Source organism: Lepeophtheirus salmonis, chromosome 7, assembly GCF_016086655.4.
Source record: "Lepeophtheirus salmonis chromosome 7, UVic_Lsal_1.4, whole genome shotgun sequence".
Classification (NCBI taxonomy): Eukaryota; Metazoa; Arthropoda; class Copepoda; order Siphonostomatoida; family Caligidae; genus Lepeophtheirus; species Lepeophtheirus salmonis.
This window is the reverse complement of record NC_052137.2, coordinates 16514937-16540588: the sequence shown is the minus strand read 5'-3', so window position 1 is coordinate 16540588 and position 25652 is coordinate 16514937. Positions and strand designations below refer to the sequence as shown.

The following is a 25652-nucleotide window of genomic DNA, read 5'->3' as shown; positions in this document are numbered from 1 at the left end:
AAAAACCTTATTTCCGAAAGCCACTTTGCCAAATGCCATGATGCCAAAAAGACACTTTGCTGGGGAAAAAAAAGACATAATTATAATTCATGCAATACAATGAACCACATGATCCACTGAAATCTGAATACTTACTAATTCAATAAGTAATTAAGGTTGAGGGATTTAAATTTATTCATATTTCGAAATATTTAAGCATAAACAATTAGTTACAAAAAAACACACACACACAGATTTATCTAGTCTCCATGAGGGCCCATGCAAGATATCTCAGGGGTTCAGACCAGATTGTCCAGAGAGATATGAAAAAAGTTGTTGGAAAAAACCTTGTGTGGGTGGAGAGGCCACTTTTGATCCCGACAATGAATGAAACCCATCTCATCCGTTGCAAGACTCTTCTAAGTTTGTTTTTTTAAGCTTTTTTTTGGGTACTTTTAGCCGCCTTGCATCCCTGGTGCCAACCTCCCTCGATTACAACTTTTGGGTGCATGTGGAGGGGAAGGACTGCAGTGTCTGTCGTCCAGACACAGAGGCCCTAAAAGCCACCCTCAACTAGCACAGGGACACCATAAAAAAGGACTATATGTGCAGCGGGTGTCAGGCTTTACACCTCCGCTTGAATGGCATTATTGCCGCTAAGGCCGGCTGCATTAATGATTAAGAGAGCTCAGACACACATCTATTTATAGTATTCATTTTTTTGAAATTATGCAATGAATTAATAAATTATATCTTGTTGAAGTTTATAATTCAAAGTGTTCAGATTTTAATGGACCACTCTCTAATTATGATTCCATTTCATGCTACAGCAATATTAAAATATACAATATTTAATTATTTGCCACGAATTACCATGCTTAAGTGTTTATGAAGTAAGAGTTAATTAATTTTGTTAGAAGGATCTATCAACAGTTGATTCAAATACTATTAGAACAAAAATTATGACAACTGTCCAATAATTAATTAAACAAATATATTATTAGAAAGAAAAAAAAATATTTAAAGAAGAGAAGGAGTCAATTAATCAATTAATGATTGAGATTCAATGGACAATGCGAATGAATCAATTGTTTTTATCGAATGAGCTGTAGTCCCTATGTATCTGGTCAAGTCCTGATTGACAATCCTCTACCCCGAGATTGCCTATGACCATATAATTATCGTTGTGTTTGTCATTGGAGTAGTCTAATCAATAAATAAATAGTTTTGCAACATGGAAGCTCATCAAATGTATATTTTTTTTTTTTGGGGGAATTGTCTGTTCTGCAACATGTCACTCGGCAAAGTGTCGTAGAACCGTTTTATAGTACTTGTACTTAAATACATTTCAGGTACTTGTAAATTACTTAAATACCTATAAAAAAATGCTAAATAGTTACTACTTGTACTTCAATGAATTTCAAAAAGGTACTTAAACTTGGCCTCATTCCTCCCTACTTGACACTTAATTTGTGTGAGCTGCATTGTGGTAAAAGCATGCCATTAAAAATGCTTCATATTTCTAATAATACGCCTTAAAAATTATATCATTTTTATTTTATTTTTAGATTTATAATATGTTCAATAATGATGCTACTTCACATCATCATAGGAGTAAAAAGGTATAGGAATGCTTTAAAAAGAAGCCTCCAATTTTGTTGTCTATCTTTCGCCAAACTATAGGATTCGTATACGAGCCATTACAAACAAGATCATCATCCATTTTCACACAAAGGGAGCCATCACATCCCTCACAAAAAGGTATGTACAATACATGTTGTAATCTCTTGACATTGCAGGGGATCTAAGAGCAAGCCATGATTTTTTATTTATTTCTTTTTGTCTAGCACTCTTACACTCAACACCCCCTAGATCCCAGGGAAATCTACGAACCTGTTCACCAAGTGGACTCCACTGTAAGTATATGTATGTATTTTGTCATTTTTCAGGCTTTGTGCATCCTTTTTGAAATGGGAGGGCTGAAGTTTTTTTTTTTTTTTTGCTGGATAACTGTAAATTCTCAAAAAAGTGGGGTGGCCATTGCCTCCTGTTGTGTGACCCCTTTCTATTATTCCTCTCCATATACAAGGTATAATAACACTGCTTTTGATCTTTCTACTATACCTAAAATGATTATTTTTTAAGGTTGATTTAAAAAAACGACAACTAAAAAGCAGATACAATCATTGAGAATATATCTCACTCAATGTAGCCTTCGTTGGCCTCAATAACGCCTTCGATTCGGACACTGAACTGCGCACAGGGCCTGCAAACTAGAGTCCGGTCTAAATTCTTACACTTTAGGACGTGAAATCTTCTTCATTGTGTGAGAACCTCTGTTGACCTTTGACTCAAGGTAACTTAAGACAAAATAATCCATTGGATTCAGTCGAAGAAGCTAGGAGGCTAAATATTCTTGGACATTCAGTCGTAGCAGTGCTCCTGAAGCCCATTCTGAGTCGTTTTGGAGGTGTAACAGGATGCAGAGGCATTTTGCCATAACTGTTATCTTTAAGACCTCAGCATTGCTAATACCCAGATCTTTTTTCACCAAAATAATCACAACAGCTCTTCTACGTTCTTCCTCTGAGAATGTGATTGGCCTTCTGTAATTTGGTAATCATATATGCCAGATAAATCCGGATATCTGAAGTGCCGGAATTCTTTGTTACAGCCCGTATACCTATATGACATAAATGTATTATCAAGTCAAATGACTTGATCTTCTACTTGAACTTGAGCTCTTGCTTTGACTTGAGAAGACTGAAAGGAAAGGGATTTAATTTCCAAAAGTGTCGTACTGTTTATAAAATACATTTGGTGTACTTTAATATCGATAGATATCATTAGTATATCAATTATTAGGGACATCATTCAATTACCGTTATCCATCAAAAACTATACTAGTACCGTAAATTAAGAATAAAGTACTTTTAGAATATTCTAACATTTAGTTTAAAATGATATGTCCTAGTAATAATAAAAAAATACGAGTCTATCTTACTTCAAAAGTTTATTTTAGCCATGACACGGCATTACCTCACCTGTGTCTCCTTATTTTCCCCTAATCAGTGTACTGAACGATGATTGGTTTAATTAGAATCAACTCTTATTAAGCTGTGCACACTTTTCAACAATTATTGAATAATATTTGTATAGTTGGGAAGAATTGATCCAGAATTGACCAACTACCGACTGATTTTTGGCCTTTTTCGGTTTATTTTCGAATGAAAGGTTGCTTGATGCAACAAATGTTACAACGTGATGAATATTAAGCGTTATATTTTTAATCCACGGTATTAAGATAGTTTTTGACAGGAGTTTTTCTTCTAATGATATATTTGACACCCACGACATTATCCCACAGGCAGGAAAATGTACTCAATATTAATGTGAGCTGTTTTGATTTGTTTAATTGTTTTACTCTTGCTTCTAATTAATTATTATTGTATTGAACGTTTAACTGTAAAACTAAATTATAAGATGTATTTTAGATTGGGAATATCCTATAGAAGGTGGATTGACAATTTACGTCAAAATATCCGAGTCCAGTGGCTCTCAAAACTGTAGTAGGCGTATGAAAACTCTCTTCTAGTGGTAGCTATGTAGAGGCTTAAGTAGGGAGGAAGGAAAGCTTTTATATAAAAAAGGCCAACAAATATGTCTTATTTTGCCCATTAGTCAAAACTTGTCAAATTTTAAGAGCTTTAAATAATGGTGGTACTCGGAGATCCAGATATATTCTCAATTGGTATGGCGTGGAAATTTTTAAAGACCACTGACAATGTTTAAATTAAGAGTTGATCTGTTTGTATCCTCTCTCTCAGGCCGACAAGAATGAGCGAGTGAAGTGATGTAGGACCACGGAAAGCAGTTGTTGGAGTCCCAACTGTTTGTATAGGATGAGTCCAGGGTGTTCTGGGACAGGGACGCGATTTTGATAGCCATGAACACCTCACACTAGCGTTCAGTGGTTAAGGAAAGTAGTGAACGAAGATGAGCTCTCCAGAGAGTTTGGGGTGTTGGAGAAATATGTGACATGATTAAGTACTTTTTTAAACTTTTGAATGTAATTTCTTTTCATCATGGGGCAGTCTCACTTATTTTGGAAGAACCTAATATACTTAAAGCACTTTTAAAGAGTAGAAGGCTCTACTCTTTAAAGTAGTTATTCATTTTCTCCTCCCACACCCCAATCATATAACAGGCAGCTGATATTAACAAGGGTCTTAATTCCATATGTCCCACTTCTGCATCTCCTCGGACTCTTTCTTTCATTACAAAAATGTCGACTCCATCCATAATATCCATTTAGGCCCTTTTTTGAAGGAAAAGTTGAGTGATCCAACAAAAAAGATCTAATTTGTGTTGAAATGTTGATTAACTCTACATGTTATTCATCTGACTCTCTACGTCCATTTGTACATTGTACATACTATCAAATTCCCTTACCACATACTATGATTGATATTTATCCCTGACAATCAATGATAAATAATTATGTATAACGATACTAAGTCCCCCACTATTTTCAAATATATGATGTTTCACAGGCAATAATATTTTTCTCTTTTTCTCGTGTGACCCACAGAGCTACCAGCATGAATATGAATCTGGAAATCAATACAAGAGTTCAAAGCATCATCATACTCCAGTAAGTAAAAATGTCGAATTAATTATGTGTATTTACTAAATAATTATACTTTGTGTGAAAGAGTCTTCTCATCCTAGATCTGAGTATTTTTTTCATTTATGACTAAAAAATAAGGACACTTCTGATCCTTAATTAATGACCATTTAGGTAATATAAAGAATAAAGGCATCAATAAATAAATAATTTTCTTTTTAAAAAATACAGAAATATAACAGAACACGAATTACGAATCCTCGTAAACCAACACTGAAAATGAACTTGATTAACAAAAGATAATTATTTTATAAACGTGTAATAAATATGGAATTTTCACGTAACGTCGCAATGAACATGGAGGAAATTACTAACATCTAGTACATACATACGTAACGTTAGCATTGTAGACATCGGTTATTTTGAGAGCTTAAATAATCAAGTTTCTCTAAGAATAGGCATACATCCCTACGTTCATCAATATTTAGGATAATAGTGAACTATTGCTGTGTGTTCAAATCAAAAACACGAATAAGAGGACTTAACTCTTAGCTTTTAATAAAAATCTATCTCTCTAGTGCCTAGTTTTATTATATATCAGACCATAATCAGGGGCGTCCGCAGGGGGTAGTCTGGAAGGGCTGTAGCTCTTCCCAAATTAAGAATTATTTTTTTTACTTAAAAATTTAATATTTCAAATATAATTTTTGAAATTTTTTTCCAAAGATAAGTTTTATTTTTTTAATGCCTGTAGATTTTTGAAAAAAAATTTCAAAACTTTTATTTTTTCTGAATAGCTGTGAATTTTTGAAAAAAAAATAGTTTTTGTGAATGATTGTAGATTTTTGATTTTTTTTTCCAAAAAATTTGATATTTGAATTTTTTGTTTTTGTGAATAGCTGTAGATTTATCAAATTTTATTCCAAAAAAAATTTCAATTTTGGCTATTCTTTTACAAAAAAGAAAACAGAAACCGAGGCCCCCACAAATTATTATCATGCCGATGCCCCTGGTAATATGTTTCTAGATCGTTATATAACCTTATTTCCATAGTGTAGACAATAAACAAACTATTAGTTAGTCGGTCGGTTCGGATCTTTAGACAGAAATATTTGAGTATATTTCAGATCCAGATCCAAAACCAAAAATAGACACATACTTGTCTCGAAGTTTTTGAGCCTTTTACCCGAAATTCGGACCTTAGAAAAATAGGATCCAGATTAAGGTTAAATTTTTTTGAATAGGTACTAGGAAAACTGCCCCGGGGAAAATTTCCCGCGGAAGATTGCCCTTTGAGAAAAATTGCTCATAGTTTGTTCAAACTTCATGATGAATAATACAGACTATAAATTCGCTTAATATTATTAATGCCAAAATAATAGTTTAAGCCCTTGGTTTGCAAATTGAAAAATGCATTTTTTCTGTATTTTTACACCATTTAACTATTTTTTCTTATGCATTCTACATTCAAAAAACAAATAATATTATTTGTATCTCGATAGTCATATCAATAATCGTTTTTTCTTTAATTTTGTAATGGGCTCACTCAATTTTAAATTACTTTTTTGTTTTTCTTTCTGATTTCTGTTGGAAATAATTTATCTAATCCTCTGATTAAATGGTAAATTAAATAAAATTTTAATAATTATAATTTTTTTTAAGCAAATTGTAAATTTCTTATAATAATTCTTAAAGACCTAAAATAGATGCAAATCAAGCGAATTTATAATGTGTTATTGTTCATCATGATGTTTGAACAAAGTATTTGCAATTTCCTCCCATGCAAATTTTCCTAATTGGCAATTTTCTTCCGTTGTAATTTTCTCCAGTGCAATCTTCCACGGGCAATTTTATCCAGGGTAGCTTTCAACGCACGTTATAAAACACATATAAAATGATGAAGTTTTTCATTTTAATATTTTCATACCATGAATGTTCATTATCCATCAAATATTTTTTAAGGGAAAAAATCTTATACTAGGAACGGATGTTCAGTTCTGCTACCTAGAATTACTTGTTGGTTGGACATTATGGTATTCTTTACTTTCACTTTAAACTATTTTTCGTTTGGACATTTTGACTTAAACCATTTGGCCATGGGACATTTTGCCTTAAAGCAATTTCAAAATATATGAGGTTTTTTTGTCGTTATTGTTTATTTTTGGTTGAAATTGATGTTTCCTTTGGAATTCTATAAATCAAATTGTGTAATGTTTGTTTCTAAAAAAGGCATTAAATAGTTGTTTTCTTTGGAAATAATGATGGAATTATGCTTTTGCCTCATATTATACTTGTTCGTCAATCTAGAAGTCCTTTCCAATATGAATATTCCATCATGGTTAACGATAATTAATTAAAAATGGAGTAGTGACTAGCACTTCTTCCATTCAAATCGTTGTTGTGTTTTTATTAAAATATTATAGTAATCTTATTACTTATTTTGTCTCTGATTCGAATTCATTGTATTATGAAATTTTGATAGTATGTATGCATTGAAATTTTGGGGACTAACTCTATCATTTTTCCGGCAGAAAAAAACCATTTAATGTTTTTTATAGTAATAATTATTTTGAATAATTCATTAAAAAAAAACACATTTATTTCAACCAAAAATATACTTCAGGCAAAATGGCTTGAAATAAAAATTTACTATTGCTAAATGGATTAATGCAATATTTTAAAGCGAAAGTACGCCATATTGATAAATTTCCGATAAATATTGAAGAAACTTCATCAAATGGTTTTAAAAACAGACTTAACATTTGCATTGAATACCACCTGATCCCAATAATAAAAAGTGTTGTTATAAATAAATCAAAGTAATATGCACTAAAAAAGGCTAGAGTAGTATAACTATTAGTATTCTTTGATGGATTAGACACAAGAAAATTAGGATAATTAAAGAAAAACATATTATTCTTTTCATTCTCATAGTTAATTTGTATTTACAATATGGAAATAAGATTTTAAAACAATGTACTTGTTTATACTAACATAGTTTTAATAGATATAAAAAAAGTGATAGGTAGTGTCAGGAGCGTCATGCAGGGGATCAGTCTGTAGTTCAGCTAAAAGAATGAATGGCACCCAAAATTATCAGTTACACAAAAATTATAAGTTTCAAACCCATGAAAGTAATGAGTATTCAAACGAGTAACGAGTAAAGCTTGTAATTCCTTGAGTGGTTTTTTTAGAACTCAAAATCCTCAAGCAGCAAAATTCAGCTCACGGCACATCACTACTGAACAGCATAACATCCCATAGGATAGATTTTGTTTGTTTTATATGATAACTAAGGGAAAATTGACCATTAGTTATTTTTCTCACTAACCATGTCCGACAAAAATTCAAATTATTTTTATTAGTATAGCTTTCTTTGACACTTTATCGGCCTACTCAGCCTAAGGCCATTAAATATTATTTTTATAATTTTACATCATATTTGTGTAAGTCGTTGCAAAATAATTGCAGATTAGACCTTCTAGGTGCACCTACATTGAATTTAAATATATACCTACGTGTATAAATCAAATAAAACAATTTAAAAATATAAAAATCAATGTCTAATTAGTCGAATTAACAACGATAACGGCTACAATTATAAGTATAATTAGTCTACTAATTCAATTCATTATTTGACATTACACGTACTCTTAGTTTAATAGTAATATTTGCATCATGCTTAACACTTCTTAAAAATACGTGCTTAAAGACACATCACTATATCAAACGTCTAATAAGTGCATCGAATTTAATTATGTTTTTTTTTCTTTTTAAATAGAACCATAATAAGTGTGACTGAGTAAGTAATTACATTTTTTTCCCAAATGGTATTACATAATACCCAGCTTATATCTATAATGTACTGGGGGTTCAAAAAGTCAAAATTATAAATATACAGCCCTTGATAACCCCAGGAAAAGTGGAATAACGAGAGAGTAACCCGTTTCCTGGCCCTATAAATAGTCTGGTTGCTGAAGGAGAGCATGTTAATTATGTTGGCGTGACCGGCACAGACTTGAGCGGTAACCTCCTTTCTTTTGGTATCCATTTTTTACTTTAGAGTATTCAATCTGACCTAAACAACTGACCTCACTTCTAAAATTATCACACCAAACGTTCAAATCGAATGATTAAAAAAATATCTAGTAACCTCTTAAATTTTCATTTTAATAACATTCCAAGACTTTCGATCACCCGGACCATCAGTCTGTCCAAAAAAGAAAAAAAAAAGTTGCTTTACAGGCTTGTTAGCTTGAGGAGATACATGGTCGTAGATAAATCTTTGTTCCATGTAAGGTGTTGCTTTTTATGTATCACAAATGGTGACACATTATCGTTTTTTTTCTCCCTTTGCTCTTTGCTACTTTTTCTTCCCTTCACACTTTTTACCTAGCTCATTCAGTTAAAAGGGGGAATTCATAGAGGTATTCATAGTGTAATATTGGAGTAATATTCAAAGCTCCTAACGGACAAAAAAAAAGTATCACAATGAGTCACGACCACTATTTGTACAAATGTACAAAAAAATAAAACTATACCACGGCAAAAATGGTTGGAGAAGCTACAAACTTGGGCTTGGAAAGAAGAGCCCTATATAAGTTCTTGCAGTCCAGGATGATGGAGTCAATTAGGGACTTTATGGTGGTGTTGAGACCTATGTTGACCTTGGAGCAGACAAAATAATTCAGGTTGGGTGAGCTAGAAAGCCAAATATATTTGAACACCCAGTTGTAGAAGTGCTCCTGGAGCCTTATTGGTCTCCACCAGGGAGCTTTTCAAATCCGCAACCCTTTTTTTGTTGGTACCTATCCTCATTGAGACCACAGCATTACTAATATTCAAATCATTGTTCACTTAAATCATCCAACAGTGGACCTACGTTCTGCCTCTCAAATGTAATAGGCTTGAAATCTTCTGTTATTGACTCCATAGCGGTCTTTTGGTTACTAACTGAACCGTTTATTTGTATATTATACCACAAAAACTGCATTATGAATTTTGGTCATTATATATGCCGGACAAATCCGGAAATCTGAAGAGCCTTTATGTTGTTGTTACACCCTGTAGATTTATAGCAGGAATGATAAATTTTCAAAGGATTGTATGAAATAAACTAGACAACAATAAATGGTAGGTGTTATCGTTTAGAACAAGTTTTAAACTATCATATTTTTGATGATGGAGAGAGAGAGGTTTTTTTTATTTTTGTTATTTCAACGATTTTTTAAGAAATAGGTTGCATCATGTTAAATGGATACATATATATATATAAATATCACCTTCGTCATTAATCACCTTGTGTATTTAAAATTTATATTAACATGTCAGAAAGATCGGAGTTCATTTCACAGGCGTTGTAAGGATTTTTATTATACATGAATGCCTTTCAACTTATTTAACCTTTCTAAAAATATAAAGAGGAAATAAGTTGACAGATTTTGAAATAGGGACTGGACTGACATATACTGAATTATTTTCATCCTTTACGTGTGCATCTAATGTGTAATACATAGATAACGTCATTTTGATGTACATCAGAATGAAATATTATGTTGAAAGCATTTCATAAGTGGATAACTTCCTGAAGGTCTTCCTCTCGTTCCAGTCTAAATTACGGGTGGAGCTTGACCCTTTTGATTTATTTCATAACATACATAGAAGGTGTTCAGATCAAATCGGCACATTTTTTCAAAAAAAAGTAAAAAAATAAAAATAAATGGATTGTCAATGAAGCCTCATTTTTAAGCAAATCTACTTAAAAATTGGCTTGATATGAATGTTGAAAAAGTGCACATTTCATGAATCTCCCTCCAACATCAAACATGGCTTGGATACAGGACTGGGAGTAGGAGTAGGGGTGGATGAGGTAGTTTCTTGGCATATTGGGCATTGTCTCATTTATGGCATGATATGTTAGATTTGTTCTAGTTTCAACGAACCCCCAGACAAAATAATCTGTTACATAAAGATTTGGACTATTGGGGGACATTATTTCCTTCACAATAAAGCCATAGCAGTGCTCACTCGGCTACTTCAAGAGCCTGCCTGAGACATGAGAAGGTGCTAAGTGCTGTTGCAAGGTCCAGATTGGGACGCCAGTCAACTTTGAGACCTCTCTATTTGAAATTTTCATGTTGTTGTGTACAAATATCATTGTCATGGCCCAACGCCGTTCATCTTAAGTAAATCTAAGCTGCTATATATTTGGAGTAGCTCTCAACTTGATATTCAAACTTCAATAAAGTTTGTTGATACAATAACGTTTCGGCCGGCAAAAAAAAAAAGTAAGCCATCATACAGCAGCATCATAACAAAATCTTTGGTACACACAAGTGCCGATTTGATCCTAACGCTTCATATATATCAAGTGAATAACAACCAAATCCAGCACTTTTGATCCATTCACATTAAATTAACATAAAATGCTCATTTAAAAAAAATACTGAGCATCATATACAATCATTGAGAATATATTTCACTTAATTTACCATGTGTTGGTCTCAATAACGGTCTCGATCCGGGTCTTGAGGCACTTTCAGGCTTTAGAAACTAGAGCCTGATCTAATTCTGGCATCCCAGGACAATGAAGTCGATCAGGGACTTCTTGGTTGTGTGATTACCTCCATTTACTTTTGACTTATGATAGCTCTAGACAAAATAATCCATCAGATTCAGGTCAAAGAAGATAATAGACCAAATATTTTTGGACTTCTGGAGCCAATTGTGGAGTCTTTGATCTAAGCTGGAACTTTTGTTTGGGAGAGGTGGGCCTTTCAAAGTAAAGTTCCAAGTCACAACAGCCCTTCCCCAAAAAAAAAAAAAAAAAATGATAATGTGGAAGCTACTGATAACATCACCATTATATAATATGGCCCCACTTACGGTGGTCATCATTATATAATTTCCTCCTCTGCTATCAACAAAATTTACCACCCTTTGAAATATTCAACTCTACAGAGAACAGTCTCAAACCGCCTTTGGTCAATATTTAGACCAAATAAACTCGAATATAGTTTTATTTTCTATGAAAAAAAAGCAAGATCATTTTCCCCCATGGTCTGGACTCAATCTCTGAAAGTCTTGCATTTACCTCAAGAGTGATCTTGACCACTATATTATGTACAATCTTATTACTAAATAGTATTGTTGGATTTGGGTATCACTCGAACTCGAAATAAAACTCAACTTAACTCGTCAATTTTCTTAAAATGACTCCATTTTTCCTGAAATATTTTGTGGGAAATTTTCATTAACTCGAATTCCACAAAGCTCGAAAATTAGTATGTTGTCCTAACACGAACTCGACCCAGCTCGGATTTTTATATATCAAAATACTTCATAACATTCAAGATATAATAGATTTATGAAAATGTATCTATTTGCATGAATAACAGGATTTGCACAGAATTACGTCATAGTTATTTTGTTCAAATTATTTGTGTTCCCTTATTGACATTGAGAGAGAAATGTCACTCTCAATGGGATCAACTTCTCTCCTCAAGAAACTCAGGTCGTTATAATGACAAACACTTTTTTGTATTATATATATTAAAACTTAAAATAACTTTTCTAGAAGGATTGTAACGCCTTACTAATGAGTTTTCCAATTTTGCAAGAATGGATTGATGTTAAACGTCATGTTACTTGATTCAACTCGTAAACAACCTGCTCGGAGAAGTGTCTACCGTGATTCCTAGAGAAAGAAATATACTTTATTTATATGGATTTCGCCAAAAGATTCCTTGTTTAGATAGAGTAAATGTAACACTATAATATTTACTTATACTTAATCAGAGCAACTCCTTCTAACCAATTAAAGGAACATTTAAAAAAAAGTTCATGTCACTTGTAGTGTTAATCTATAAGAGCGTTTTTAAGCATTTTCGTATATGTATAAACACTAGACTGTACCGTAGCACCCATCAAATCCTTATCAATGATGACTGGAGCTCTTAATCTATTTCAGCACCTTCCAATTGGCCTACCAAGACCACGAACACTTTTCTTTGCCCAAAATCATAAAACCAGCACCTCATATTAACAAAGTTCAGTAGTATCATATGACACATAATTGAGAACATTTTAGATTTTTATTCAAAACAAGGTCCGCGATATTTTTGACTGATAAACTGAATACTACAAACTATAAAAAGTGCAATTTTTTACTCATAGTCTCATTTTTGGGACGGTACCCATGAGCTAATAATGGCCAATTTTGAACCAAAAATACCATAATTTCAAAACTAAAATGGGCTGTACTAACGACAAAATTGGCTTGAGAAGTTTCAAATTTTGCCAATGTCAGTTATTGATTCACCCCAGAAGTATTTTTTTTTGTAGGAAGAGAAACATATTTAACAGAAAACAGAACAGTTTACTAAACACACATAACTATGTTCTCCTTGTGAGAAAGGAAGATCATTAATAGCACACAAATTTGCAATGTATTAATGAGCCAAAAGAAATCCTTAATTTGCAAATTTTTCCTTTTGTTGTTAGTTTTTACTTCAATTTGAGGTAAATAATTTTAAAATGGGGTACCTGGGAGTGCATTTTAGAATATATTGTTATATGATTTAATATTTCTTTTATGGCATTTCAAACAGATTGATGTTCTTATAATCAAAAACTAGATTGAAATTAATCCATTTTTGATTATAATCATATTCCTTTCATCTAAATACAAAAATATCAACTCAAGTCTTGATAAATTGGGTTACTTGTCCGTAAAAAAAAGTTTTCAAAGTTGTATATATTTGTAGTATATTTACCAAAATAATGTATTGTCCATATTTAAAATTTGTTAATCTCCGTTTAAATCATCCATATTAAAAAAGTATGTAATACAATTATAAGCATGAAATTAGGATATAGCTAGGTAACTTATGTCAATAGTAAATGTTTAACTATTCAGGCATTCCTGATTTAGTTGTGTGCACGAATTCACCTATATAGAAAGATAGATTTAAAAAGGGATAATACTATACTATCTTGTCAAAAATTGTGTGAAAAACATACTAAATAATTAAGTATACATATAAAAAGAGCTCAACAGCAAAAGTTGACGAAATAATACAAATAAGATAACTGACGTCATGTTTATAATCAAGAAAAGTTCAGTTACCTTTAAGCCTCGCTACATTACAAACCTAGTTATGAGCTACAAAAAGCATAAGTGTTCCATTTTTATATTTCATTCAAATGAGCCAATGAAAATTGTTTTACCTGTGACGTCATTCTTGCTATTTAAAAGAGAGATTCGATACGTATGACATTTTAATTAATGACTCAAGCCTCTCAGTATGATTGAATACTTATTCAGTCTTGGTGTAGCTATAACACTAAGTTGGGGAATTTCAGGCTCGGTTGCACCTTAAGTTTAAGAAGGGTGCAATGTAGTAAAATCATAAGTTCTTGGGTAGGATTGAAAATATAATATGTTACTGATTGGTTGTAGCACTTCTGTACATATATGTTTTCATGTTTCATTCAAATGAGCCAATACCAATTATGTTATATCGGACGTCATTGTTTCTATTTAAAAGAGAGACTCGATACCTAGCCAGCCTTAAATTTAAGATGGCTACAATATAATGACGTCATATCTTCAAATTTTAAATTTACCGGGTTTTGAAATATGGTATGTTACTAATTGGTTGATCACTTTTACCTCAAATGAACCAATAAGAATGGTGTTATATGTTACGTCATTCTTCCTATGAAGATGAGAGATTTGATACAGGACATTTTAATTAATTACAATTTGTAAGATTGAAGACTCGTTCATTCTTGGTGTAGCTGTAACACTGAAATGGGACAAATCAGGCCCAGTTGCACCATAAAGTTTAAGATGGCTGCAGAATAGTGACATCATTTGTTCAAAGTTTAAATTGTCGGGATTTAAAATATAATCCTATCTTAGAAATTGATTGTTGCACTTCAATACATAACTATTTTCATTATTTTTCTTTTCATATCCTGCCTAGATCCATGAAGACTATGATGATGACATTTACTATGATGACTATCCTGTAAGTATGTTTAATATGTACTACATAATATATAGAGTTCACCATTTAGAAAGCATTATTTCAAATACATATGAACATAGATAATATTAGTATGGGTGTATTAATACTCACTTTATAAGATGACGACGAGGGGATAAAACAATATACATACATAAGTTTCAAATTTTGGAGGGTATCCAGTTGTAGGTGCTCCCATGTTTTGAAGAATTTCATTCTGTAACATTTAAAAGAACTCCGAAATGTGTATTTAAGGCTACATATCATTTTTTTTTCTGCATGCTATTTTATTAAGCATAAATATGTTTTTATACAAGTTGCAACTTGTATACAAAAGTTGTACAAGTTGCAATTTATTCGTCTTAAAATGCATTATTTAATTACAACATATTACAGGGGTTATTCTTATTATCGACTACTAATTTATACTCTCGTTTTACTTTGATCTATTAAAACTACGAATTTGTTATGTATATACGAATTATATAACTGTGGGCAATTGAACTTATTAATGTGCCACAGAATACTTATATTTGAGTCATTTGTATTAAAATAATGAAAAATTATCATCATCCTATGTAATGTAAATCATCCTTTATTCAAAATTATTCATCTCCTTTTTAGTTCCAACTTGTACAATTTGAATATACAAGTTAGAACTTGTACAAAATTGTAACTTGTACACAACATATACATATAAATATATTATAGATGATTGTCATGTCATTTATACTTTTTATGATCAAAATGAAACCGTTATTTTATAATTTCGAATGGAATTCTTATTCGATTTTCAAAATTACTTTTGTTATTCAGTCACAACATTTCTATTGTTAGTTTCTTTTTCACAGATATGTAGATTTGACTTTCTTTTTGTGTGATCCTTACTTTTCTACTATTAAAAAAAAATTAGGGAAACATTCTTTAAAACTTTAGAAAGACTGGCTATTCTTCCAAATTTAGCCTTTTTTTTAAAAATAACTATTTTAGTAGAATAGTCAAAAAGTGTTTAAATAATTTTTTCCTAAATGGATTTATTCTTTCCATAATTTTTAAGAATACAAATTTTTGGAGCACGCCGAAAAACGTCTGATCTTTTTATCTCTCAGAAACCACCTAATTGATATTGTCAACATACGTTGTGGACATGTTTATAAATTTCAAAATCGAATGAGAATTTAATTCAGAATTAGAAAATAACGGTTACTTATTTACGTGTGTTTTTTGTGTTTTCTACCAATGTACGAGTACCCTATAATTGGAGATGCCATTTTTGTAAAGAAATTATAAAAAGACAACAGATTGTTGTTTGTACTCTTTATTCTTTTTTTGTTCATTATTTCACAGGTAGGAGTGGTATGAACTTCTCTCTCTGACATAAGCATTCTCACTTATCTCTGGTGTAAATCGTTTTAAAATGTATAACAAAATAAATTTATAGGAATTTAAATATAATTATGATATTTTTATATGGTGAAGGAGAAGCATTCTTAAGGTCTTTAATTCCTTAGTATAAAATTCGTTGGACTCTAATGATATTTTAAATTTTGAGAGTTCTCCTCTTTATAGCAGTAATTCATTTTCATACAACAGGCAGCTGATATTAACAAGTGTCTTAATTCAGTAACACCAATAGTCTCACTCCCGCCTTCCCCTCAGACTCTTTTTTCTTTACCGAAATGGCATCCTTCCCTACATTGTACATATTTCGCGACATTTAACGAAACAAAGATGTGTCAATCCTAGTTTTGGATGGGTCCTATTACTGATTTTCTAATCAGTCTTTTTTTATCGGTCCATTTTTTTTACTTCTCAAAGATCCTAAGGACTGATTGGTGGATCCTTCAGTCCTACAATCCATGCTGTCTTTTTATTTTCTTCACTTCTAGCTAGGATTGAAGAATATAAAACCGAGGAAAGGAATGAATTATAGCTAGAACGTATAACACTAAATGAGCCACACACCTTCTACTTTAAACGTCAGTTATCTTGTCTCTTTGAAAGGGATTATGATAGAACTTCAAGAACCAAATAGTTAGAGACTACTCCATTTATTTCTCTTTCTTTTTTGTTCATTTAATAGTTAGTGATGTAAATCAGGTGTATTTTTTGAGCGGCCCCGTTTTTTTGAAATTTATAATCTGAAGAATTCATTTTCTTTTCCTTAGTTGTTGTCATTATTATTTAACTCCTGAGTAGATAACTTCATTTCCTACTCCATTAAATTATATTTTTACATAAATATAAAAAAATGCACATGATTTTCATCACTAGTAATTTGTCGGAATGGTGTTAACCTCTCCACTCGAAGTAAAAATAATCTACCATTTTTGGTGTAAATTGTTTTAAAATTGCATAATAAAATTCATTTACATGAATTAAAATATATTTATACTATTTTCCCTGCACAAATACTATTTCATATGCTCTCCCCTTTACAGCTCTTTATTCTTTTTCTCCATTAAAAAACTTGTCAAAACTTTTCCAGCCCATTATAACATGTAAATCTTCCAATACTGACTTCCTTTCTCAGAGAAGTTTAGAATTAACCTTTCCACAGGCAACACTATGTAGAAACTTATTGACTTTTCTTCAATATATACTCTTAAACCACTTCGTTTGAAAATTAATCTTTGTTAGATTTTTTTAGACTAGCGGGAGTAATCGATATTGTTTGGAATTACGCAGTTAATTAAGCATACCGAAAAATTCAGCTCGCAGCACATCGCTAAAAATATTATTTACATTAATTAAAAGAAGGCGATTAATTTCATTAATTGTAATTCTTAGAAATTTATAGCAAAATGATATTTTTTAAATATCATTTAAAATATTAAAAAATCGGAGTCATGTCCTGATTTTTTTACTTTTATTGAGTAGAAACCCGATCAAACTGCAAAAAAAGTAATAGGAAACTCTAAAAATTACGTTTTTGGATTTTTAATGGGTATATTATTATTATTTTTTAAATATCTGTTTTAGATTCAGATACAGTAATTAGTAAATATTTGTATTTTTACCTAATGTAATGACCAAAGAGACAAACTTTGTGTTACATACTTTTTAAAAAGTACATAAGCTATAACCAATCAATTTATTAATTCGTGTATGTGTAAATACTCTGTGCATTAACCCTTGTGGGGTATTTACTTTTTAGAAACTTACGGGTCAAAATGACCTGCTCTTAAATATTCGCTATAATACATTGTATCCATAAATTAAATGTGAATGTCTGTGTGTATATTATTAATATATATATTGACCATTTTATTATGTCTATGAAGAAATTTTTGAAAAAAATGGTGAAGAAATAATATGACAGTTATAGTGTGGGAGTATTTAAGAGTTACATGACAGTTGGTATGATTGAATTATTTGGCTAACTACCAGATGATTTTGAGCCTTTTTTCTGTTTCTTTTTGCAAAAAATTTGCATGGTATGTACCATAAAGGTAACAACGTGAGGGCAGTACTTTTTAAGACAACTTTTAAAACGTATGTTATGCAAAAAAAAATGGATGACATTTTTTAATAAAAGATAATTGTTTTTTTCTCGTATTAAATATTTTAAATTTTGTATTACAACCATCCTGTCTTTTGCACAAAATATAACAAATATTGCTTGCATCACATGAAATATTTAGATTGATATTCCATTTTTTCCCTACTGGCATTCCCATGTTGTCGGAACATTGCAATTGCAATAACACTAGTCAACAATTTTTTGCCCTTAGATAAAGATGATGTGTTTCCTGATTGTTTTTATCTAGAGTAACATGAAAACAAACTTTATAGTCCCAAATTTCATTTTTAGAGGGTTACATTTCATATACTATCAATAAGCCTTCATTGCTGAATAAATAATTTTTTTTTTCCCATTATTATGTCTTCATTTATGAACAAACAATTGTTTGTATGATTATGATTAAAAATGTGGAATTTATTAGATTTTGAAAGAGAAGGTTAATATTTCGTCATTTTATTGTACTTTTTTTTCTCCGAGTCAGAATGACATACAGAAATAGTTAAAATGGTAGTCCACCAATTCCGGCCCACTTCTTCCCCACTATATAATTATTATTCAATAATTGCTAACAGCTTACTATAACACTGATACGGAGAAATGAAGCAGAAAAATCGATAATTGGCAATGAAATGCACTATATATTTTTGTGTTAGCGTGTCCAATTTTGAAGTTAGTACGTCATAAAATACTTTAGGGAAAGAGCCGTTAAGGGAAAAATACAAAGTTCAATCAAAAGATAAGGAAGACAATGTTTCTAAGACCTATAATATCGTGTTATTGGTGTGACGTAGTCACCCTTATTCTTCTCTTTCCACTAGAGAGGGAGACGGTCTGGAGGAGCATATAGCAGCTTCTAATTTTAAGCTGATCAGAATTGGAAACTAATAAATCCTATCTTCCATGCCTTGAGTGGCCACTATTTAGCAAGAGTCCTTTATTTAGTCATGAGTGTAATGACGTCCTTTAACAGTGTCCTCATGTTATTAAATACGTTCTGATAAATGAAGTATATCGCAAACAATAACAAATATTTTTTGACGCAAGATAAAAAATTAATCGTAGCTTGTTTTGAGGCATTTAAGATGGAAATGGATAGCTCCTTCTGAAAACATTGTTGTTGCACCTCAGCCATTTTGAACTTTTTTGATTGGAGATACAAATGCGTGAGAAATGCAATGTCTGGCGAGAGCAAGATATTGTTTGAATAAGCGCGACCTTTCAGTTTTGCAGACATCCTTCTATATAGTAACTTTGTCTCTTTAAAATTTGCTACAAATATCCACTTTCGGAGAAGATATGTTATGAAATCATTTTTTGAATATATTAACAAGGTTATAACTGTTCTTGATAATCGGTTGCATATTCGGTATTTAAAAATAATAACTCGAAAATCAACATGGTAATCCTGACAATTTGAAGAATGTTCTGAAAGAGAGCCCCTTAGCTCTAACGACGTTTCATTAGATAAGCTACTGTCAGCTGTGATAAAGAGGAGAATAAATTAACAAGGTCATAGGCAAGAATTACTATAATGTCGATCCTCAATTCTACTCTGAGTCCAATAAGGACTTACAATTATAATTTTGCAACAAATCATCTAGGTTATTCTTCGTCTTTTATGAGCCCTTTTATGTTCAATCAGGTTTTGAATATAATATAATGTAGAAGGTAAGGAAATTCTCTTCTCAGGAGTAAAATAGTGAAGAGAATTGACGAGAAAACATCTAAGGTTTAATTAATCAGGAGTGCATGTGCTCATTAATGACGGAGAGTAACAATAAAGTTATGTTTGGGACTTATAAATAAAGCAAGTCCTCAGTGGCTAAGAGTAGAATTGAAGATCAACATTGCAGTAATTCCTGCCTACAATGCATTACTGAGCGGCCCTCAAAATTCTTGAGCGGGAGCATGCTCATCATTTTAGAAGAGCTATAAAATCGCTCAATTTTCACTCATTTACCTAAGTTTGTATTACTTTTTCTGTTTCTTCTTCTTATAGGATATAATCAAAAAATTTGAGGGATAAAGAATAACTTTAAAGATTGTAAGAATAGTCTGTTGAAGTTATATCTCAAGATAAGCTAGAATCTATTTTCCAAGCTGTATCTATGACTCTCTGTTATTTTTGGTTGACGAGTTTGACTCTCATGTAGTTCCTCAGAGACACCAAAAACCTCTTCCTGTGTGAAGATTCCGCTGGAAGCTAAATCTTTATTATTTGTTAACGAATTTTCCAACTAAAATACGATTTTCTTATATTTTTATGTATTTAAATCTCACGCAAACATAAGTTCAAAAACTTGAGAAACCTTTATACAAGCTAAAGCTAATTATCAAGTTTAAATGGATGATATTGCAAGAAACCTCGTAAATACATCCCAAACTTTTTTTGCCCCAATTAAAAATTTCTTGACACACCTATTTTAATTAAACCTATCATTTGAATTATTATAATTATTATAAGCTATTGCAAAAAATCAATGGTTGTTGCAAATAGTACGGCGTAATATATATAATTTAATTGCTATCATAAAGAGTTGTCAAATTCAAATTTACCTATACGAGCGAAAAAGTAACTTATTTTTGATTGAGTGGAAGCACACTCATAAAATTAGTAATTGAGCGGGAACGCGCTCAGGATTTCTTGAGCTGGCTAATGCTATGCCTGCCTACATCAATGCTAGACACTGATTGAGATTTGTGTTTAATTATCTTCTTCTCACGGATACTCGCTGCTGATATTATAAAACATCACGACAGCTAAGCTGTTATTCTCCCAAACATACTTCAAATTGCTATAATTACCACGTTAATTTTCAGGTTTTTTAATTTTCACAAAATGGCAATTCATATTTTATAAAACTCTGACTAAGTTTATAGCAGCTCACTCTTTTTTTTTGTTTTTGTACACAACAGTCTATATAAGCTTTAAAAAGTGACCATTTAAGGCAGCTTCAGCTATGAACATATGTAATGTATGACCGAGGATTGCAAAGACACACTAAATACAGTTTTATAGTATGAAATTCCTGCAAAGGAACTGAACATGGCCGCCTAGTGCAGTGACATGCTTAAATCAGGTGACTATTAGCATAGGTTTAACTGTGGAGTGTAGGTATTTGTGAAGAGAACAGTGCAATGGTTGAAATTAAATTATCAAATATGATACATATGTACATAAATAGGTCAAAATGCATTGATTGCTTCAAAGTCGATAATAATTACAATACAATGGTGTAAATTACAACTTATTCAATCTGTTTTTACAAGTTACAACTTTACCAACTTGAAGACAGCATAATATGTATTTTTTTCTCTATCTCTTCATAGAGCAATCCTCAACATCATTCATCTTCGTCCCATCATACATCCTCGTCCCATCAGGATAAGTATACTACAAAAGTAAGGATAAATCTCGATAATGTTAAACTGAAACTAAATGTGTCTTTCTACATGCATATACATAGTTTTATTTATGGACGATTGCATTTATTTATGGAGTCAAAGTAAAGTCGGAAGCGTCATATTTACTATGCATATCTAAATATTATTGTCTAAAAATAAAACTATATGAAGGTTTTTAATGGTAGGTTGAGTGAGTAGGAAGTTTATATATTTACGTTATTTTCATATCATATGTACTTAATTAGTAAATTAATATTAACTTATATACAACTTTATATATTATTATTAAATAGGAAAGTACGGAATACTACCAATTCGGCTTTCAGGTGAATAACGAGAAAAATTTATCTCATGGGCATATGGAATTCGAAAAAGGGTGATCCCATGAATGATTTTAATCATTCTTGTATAATATATAATATTATTTTATTTACACACACTCAGGGGGAAGAAAGTGGGACAATATAAAATCCTACTACCAGATGGTCGATTGCAAGTAGTCTCCTATGAGGCGGATGCTTATGGCTTTAGACCCATTGTCAGATTTATCAAACCCAAAGGATATAAAGAACATGCTCCTCCCAAACAAATTCAAACAGTTTTTCAAAATGTGGTCCAAACAACTACAACCAAGAGACCCATCACCACAACTGTAACGACAGTAGTTCCCTCCACAACCACCATTAGTACGACCATTCCCTCAATCATATCCAAGTACAAAAATGAGAAAAAAAGAAATCAAAATATAATTGTCATTCAGGTACGTAGCTTATAAATACATTCACCCAGACATTATTGAGTTCCTATTCTAATTTAGCTTCCAGAGTCATATAAAAAGGGGGAACACGATGACCACCTTCAATCGACTGTATACGACATTGTTGATAAATTAACCAATTATCAAACGAATCAACATGTTACTTTCGGGGAGAATGATCATTTGAAGCCTAAAATTGAGCGCACCGTGTCTAAATATGGTAGTTCAACGATCAGAAAAAGGCCTTCTTTAAGGTTTTCGGATCCTCCTCCCTATAAAAGCTATGAGTTGACGGCAGAGAATCGGCATCCGATTGGTGTATACCATCCTGACTACTTATACAGTGGTAAAGAGAGAGATTATGATTATGATGAATATACATCGAGTGATTATATGTATCAAGAGGAGCCAATTTCAAAAAAATTCTATGTAATATCAGTTGACAAAGAAGAATCTGATACTAGCCCAACATATGTTTTAGCAAGACGAAAAGACGATAGAGATTATTACAATTTCTAGTTATTTATGAAATGTATTTTTAATATAATTTTATTAAGATTTTTGTTACTTAATCGTGTATATCACAAATAGTAAGCGAATAAACACAGTTTTTTTAATGAAGTATTATTGACAAGGAGGATCTTAACGTAATTTTAAAAAAGTGAGTGTATATTAGAATGGATAAGTGGTTCAAGGATCCAGATTTTATTCCCTCATACTTTCATCAGTGGGCATAGCTGCCCCTCCTCCACTGGCGGGTTCGCTATTCTTTTTGGACCCAGAAACGATGTCATCAATACGGAGGAGGAGAATGGCCGTTTCAATGGCGGTCTTGTAGGTTTGTAATTTAACGGCCAAGGGTTCCCAAATACCAAGTTTGCTCATGTCTGCTAATTCTCCTGTGATACCATTTATGCCCCAATTTTTATTTTCCTTATCAGAGTGCTTAGCACGCAAGGCAGTAAGAGATCGAATGGTACTTGCACCACAATTTTGAATTAATGTTTGAGGAATTATTTCGAAGGAAGAAGCAAGGGATAGATAAGGCCATTGTAAAACACCCTTATAATCCTTAGACTTTTCAGTCATGTATCTACTAACTTCCATCTCTACAGCTCCTCCTCCGGGAACCAGATAAGGATCAAAGACAATATTTCTAGCAACATTTAGGGCATCTTGTAGGTTCCTTTCAATTTCATTCAAAATGTCCTTACTTGCACCTCTCAAAAGAATGGTACAAGCCTTGGGATCCTTACATTTCTCGATGAAACTGAAGTATTCATCTCCGATCTTGCGAACTTCAAAGAGACCAGCCCCGGTACCAATATCTTTTTCAGTAATTTCATCCGTGCGATTTACAATAGTGGCTCCACAGGCTCTAGCAACCCTCAAATTATCCGTTTTTCTGAGACGACGGAGTGCTGTGATACCAGCCTTCAAAAGATAATGTTGAGCAAGATCAGAGACTCCCTTTTCTGTAATAACGATATCAGGTTTGAATTGAATAATATCATCACAGACTTTCTTGATGTAGGTTTCCTCCATTTCCAAAATCTTGGAAAAGTCTTCTTCCTTCATCATTTCAATGTTGGTTTGAGACTCTCCTTTCTTGTATTCCAAGTTACAGTCCAAAAGAAGAATACGAGGATTTTCAATACGACGCTTCATTTTGGCATGGGTTACGTCTTTATTGAACATAACACCCTCCAAAACGCAGGAGTCCTCAATGGCTCCACCAGGAATCTTTTCAATTTTGGCATAGCGCTTGATGTCAATTTCCTTGGTGTCTCCACCCTCCTTAATGGAAACTAACTTAACGGCTCTCAGTGCAATTTGACAGGCCATGTCTCCCCATTTAGACACAAATTTAGTACCAATGCAGGATCGAATAACCTCAATCATCGCTTTTTCGTCCGTTACATTCACAGGTGTGGCAACCTTGTTTTTAAGGATATCAATCGTGTCCTCGAGGGCTTGACGATAGGCTTGAATAATGATGGTGGGATGCATGTTGTCCTCAATGAACTTCATGGAGCTGTTGAGAATCTCGGCCGTCAGAACGATGACGGACGTCGTTCCATCTCCCACTTCTTGATCTTGAGTACGAGCAATCTCGATCAGGGTTTTAGCAGCAGGATGCTGAACCGTGATCTCGCGAAGAATTGCATTTCCATCATTCGTCATCACGATTCCTCCCATAGGATCCATCAACATTTTCAGCATGGCCTTGGGCCCAAGGCAAGTTCTCACAACATCTCCAATCGTTTTACCGGCGCCGATATTTTCTCTTTGAACTTTGCGCCCATTATCTCTCTTTGTATTGTTACTAAGAACAAGGACGGGTCCAGGCCCTCTTGGTCCACCTCCTAACATCATTTTCAACGAATTGGTTTGATTCACTTGATATTCACGGATAAACAAAATAAAAGTGCTGAGGAGTTTGTTGAGAAGATCCCAGAATATTCGAGAAGAGTAAAAGCGTGTTGCATTGAATATTCGGATCCGCCTACATTTATTATTTCATAATTCAAACTCAAACCCTGGAATACATCCCTATTTTCTTTTTAGTAAAAGCCGACAAAACAGAGGGCGCTTTATTTATAGATAATTGTACGGAACCAACGAATATATTTAAAATCACTCACCATATATATATTATTTTAGGCATGGACATGGGCTATTGAAGCATTTCTTATTTAATTAAAAGAAGTTCCTATAAAATTATCATCACATAATGATATTAATAATAACGTTATTGTACAACAAATTAATTCAAATTTATTCATTGATTGACTAATGTAGGTAGTCCGTTATCACAATAGTAAGCTGGAATAATTTTTCTCAATTTTGAGTCTGGATTACATCTGTATTTTTTGACGAATTATTGTCAATTTCTAAATACAAATAAATTTTATTTGTCCTTTGGAAGCGCTGCAAATTGTACTTATTATAGTAGCAAAAATTTATGGATATCAATAAGAGAATGCGAAATTGATATTGTATTCTCAAATGGCCACATCGGAGACAATATGAGTCTCTTAAATCAAATAAAGTTTCTAAACTACATCTAAAATCCTTGGTCATATTAACTAATTCCACAAATTTGAATACAAAGTCTATAACTGATTTAAGTATACACATCAATCATTGATTTTTATGTATATAAATCATAAATAAAAAATCCATTGGGATTTTCTCCTTTTTGTTATTTTTGTGCAAGATTGTTTTTATGTTGAGGCATCATAAATCTGAATGATTATTCTAAATCCTTAAAATTCAAAAAATATTTTTCTTGGATTTTGTAAAGTTTATATCATGTAGCTATTG

The 25652-nt window shown here is 32.1% G+C and overlaps 2 protein-coding genes across 3 annotated transcripts; one reads left to right on the top strand and one right to left on the bottom strand.

The window, feature by feature from the left end:
- The first annotated feature begins 1478 nt into the window (after nt 1–1478).
- On the top strand, nt 1479–22952 carry LOC121121187 (uncharacterized). 2 transcript variants are annotated; one of them, XM_040716054.2, is made up of 9 exons: nt 1479–1601; nt 1663–1740; nt 1827–1895; nt 4571–4633; nt 14596–14640; nt 21494–21565; nt 21862–21944; nt 22013–22328; nt 22386–22952. In XM_040716054.2, the coding sequence occupies exons 1-9, from the start codon at nt 1557–1559 to the stop codon at nt 22842–22844; spliced, it is 1230 nt and encodes a 409-aa protein (XP_040571988.2). In that variant the 5' UTR covers nt 1479–1556; the 3' UTR covers nt 22845–22952. The 2 variants fall into 2 exon arrangements, with proteins under 2 accessions (XP_040571988.2, XP_040571989.2); XM_040716055.2 differs by lacking the exon at nt 14596–14640.
- CCT3 (chaperonin containing TCP1 subunit 3) lies at nt 22838–24701 on the bottom strand. Its single transcript, XM_040716053.2, has one exon. The coding sequence runs from the start codon at nt 24699–24701 to the stop codon at nt 23031–23033; it is 1671 nt and encodes a 556-aa protein (XP_040571987.1). The 3' UTR covers nt 22838–23030.
- Nucleotides 24702–25652: the final 951 nt, after the last annotated feature.

What these genes read in the sequence shown, in the direction of transcription:
- LOC121121187 (XM_040716054.2), top strand. Translation starts at nt 1,557, where the DNA reads ATGTTCAATAATGATGCTACTTCACATCATCATAGGAGTAAAAAG. An exon ending in AGGATAAGTATACTACAAAA is followed by an intron (nt 21,566 to 21,861) that starts GTAAGGATAAAT and finishes ATTATTAAATAG; the next exon opens with GAAAGTACGGAATACTACCA. An exon ending in AAAATATAATTGTCATTCAG is followed by an intron (nt 22,329 to 22,385) that starts GTACGTAGCTTA and finishes ATTCTAATTTAG; the next exon opens with CTTCCAGAGTCATATAAAAA.
- CCT3 (XM_040716053.2), bottom strand. Translation starts at nt 24,701, where the DNA reads ATGATGTTAGGAGGTGGACCAAGAGGGCCTGGACCCGTCCTTGTTCTT.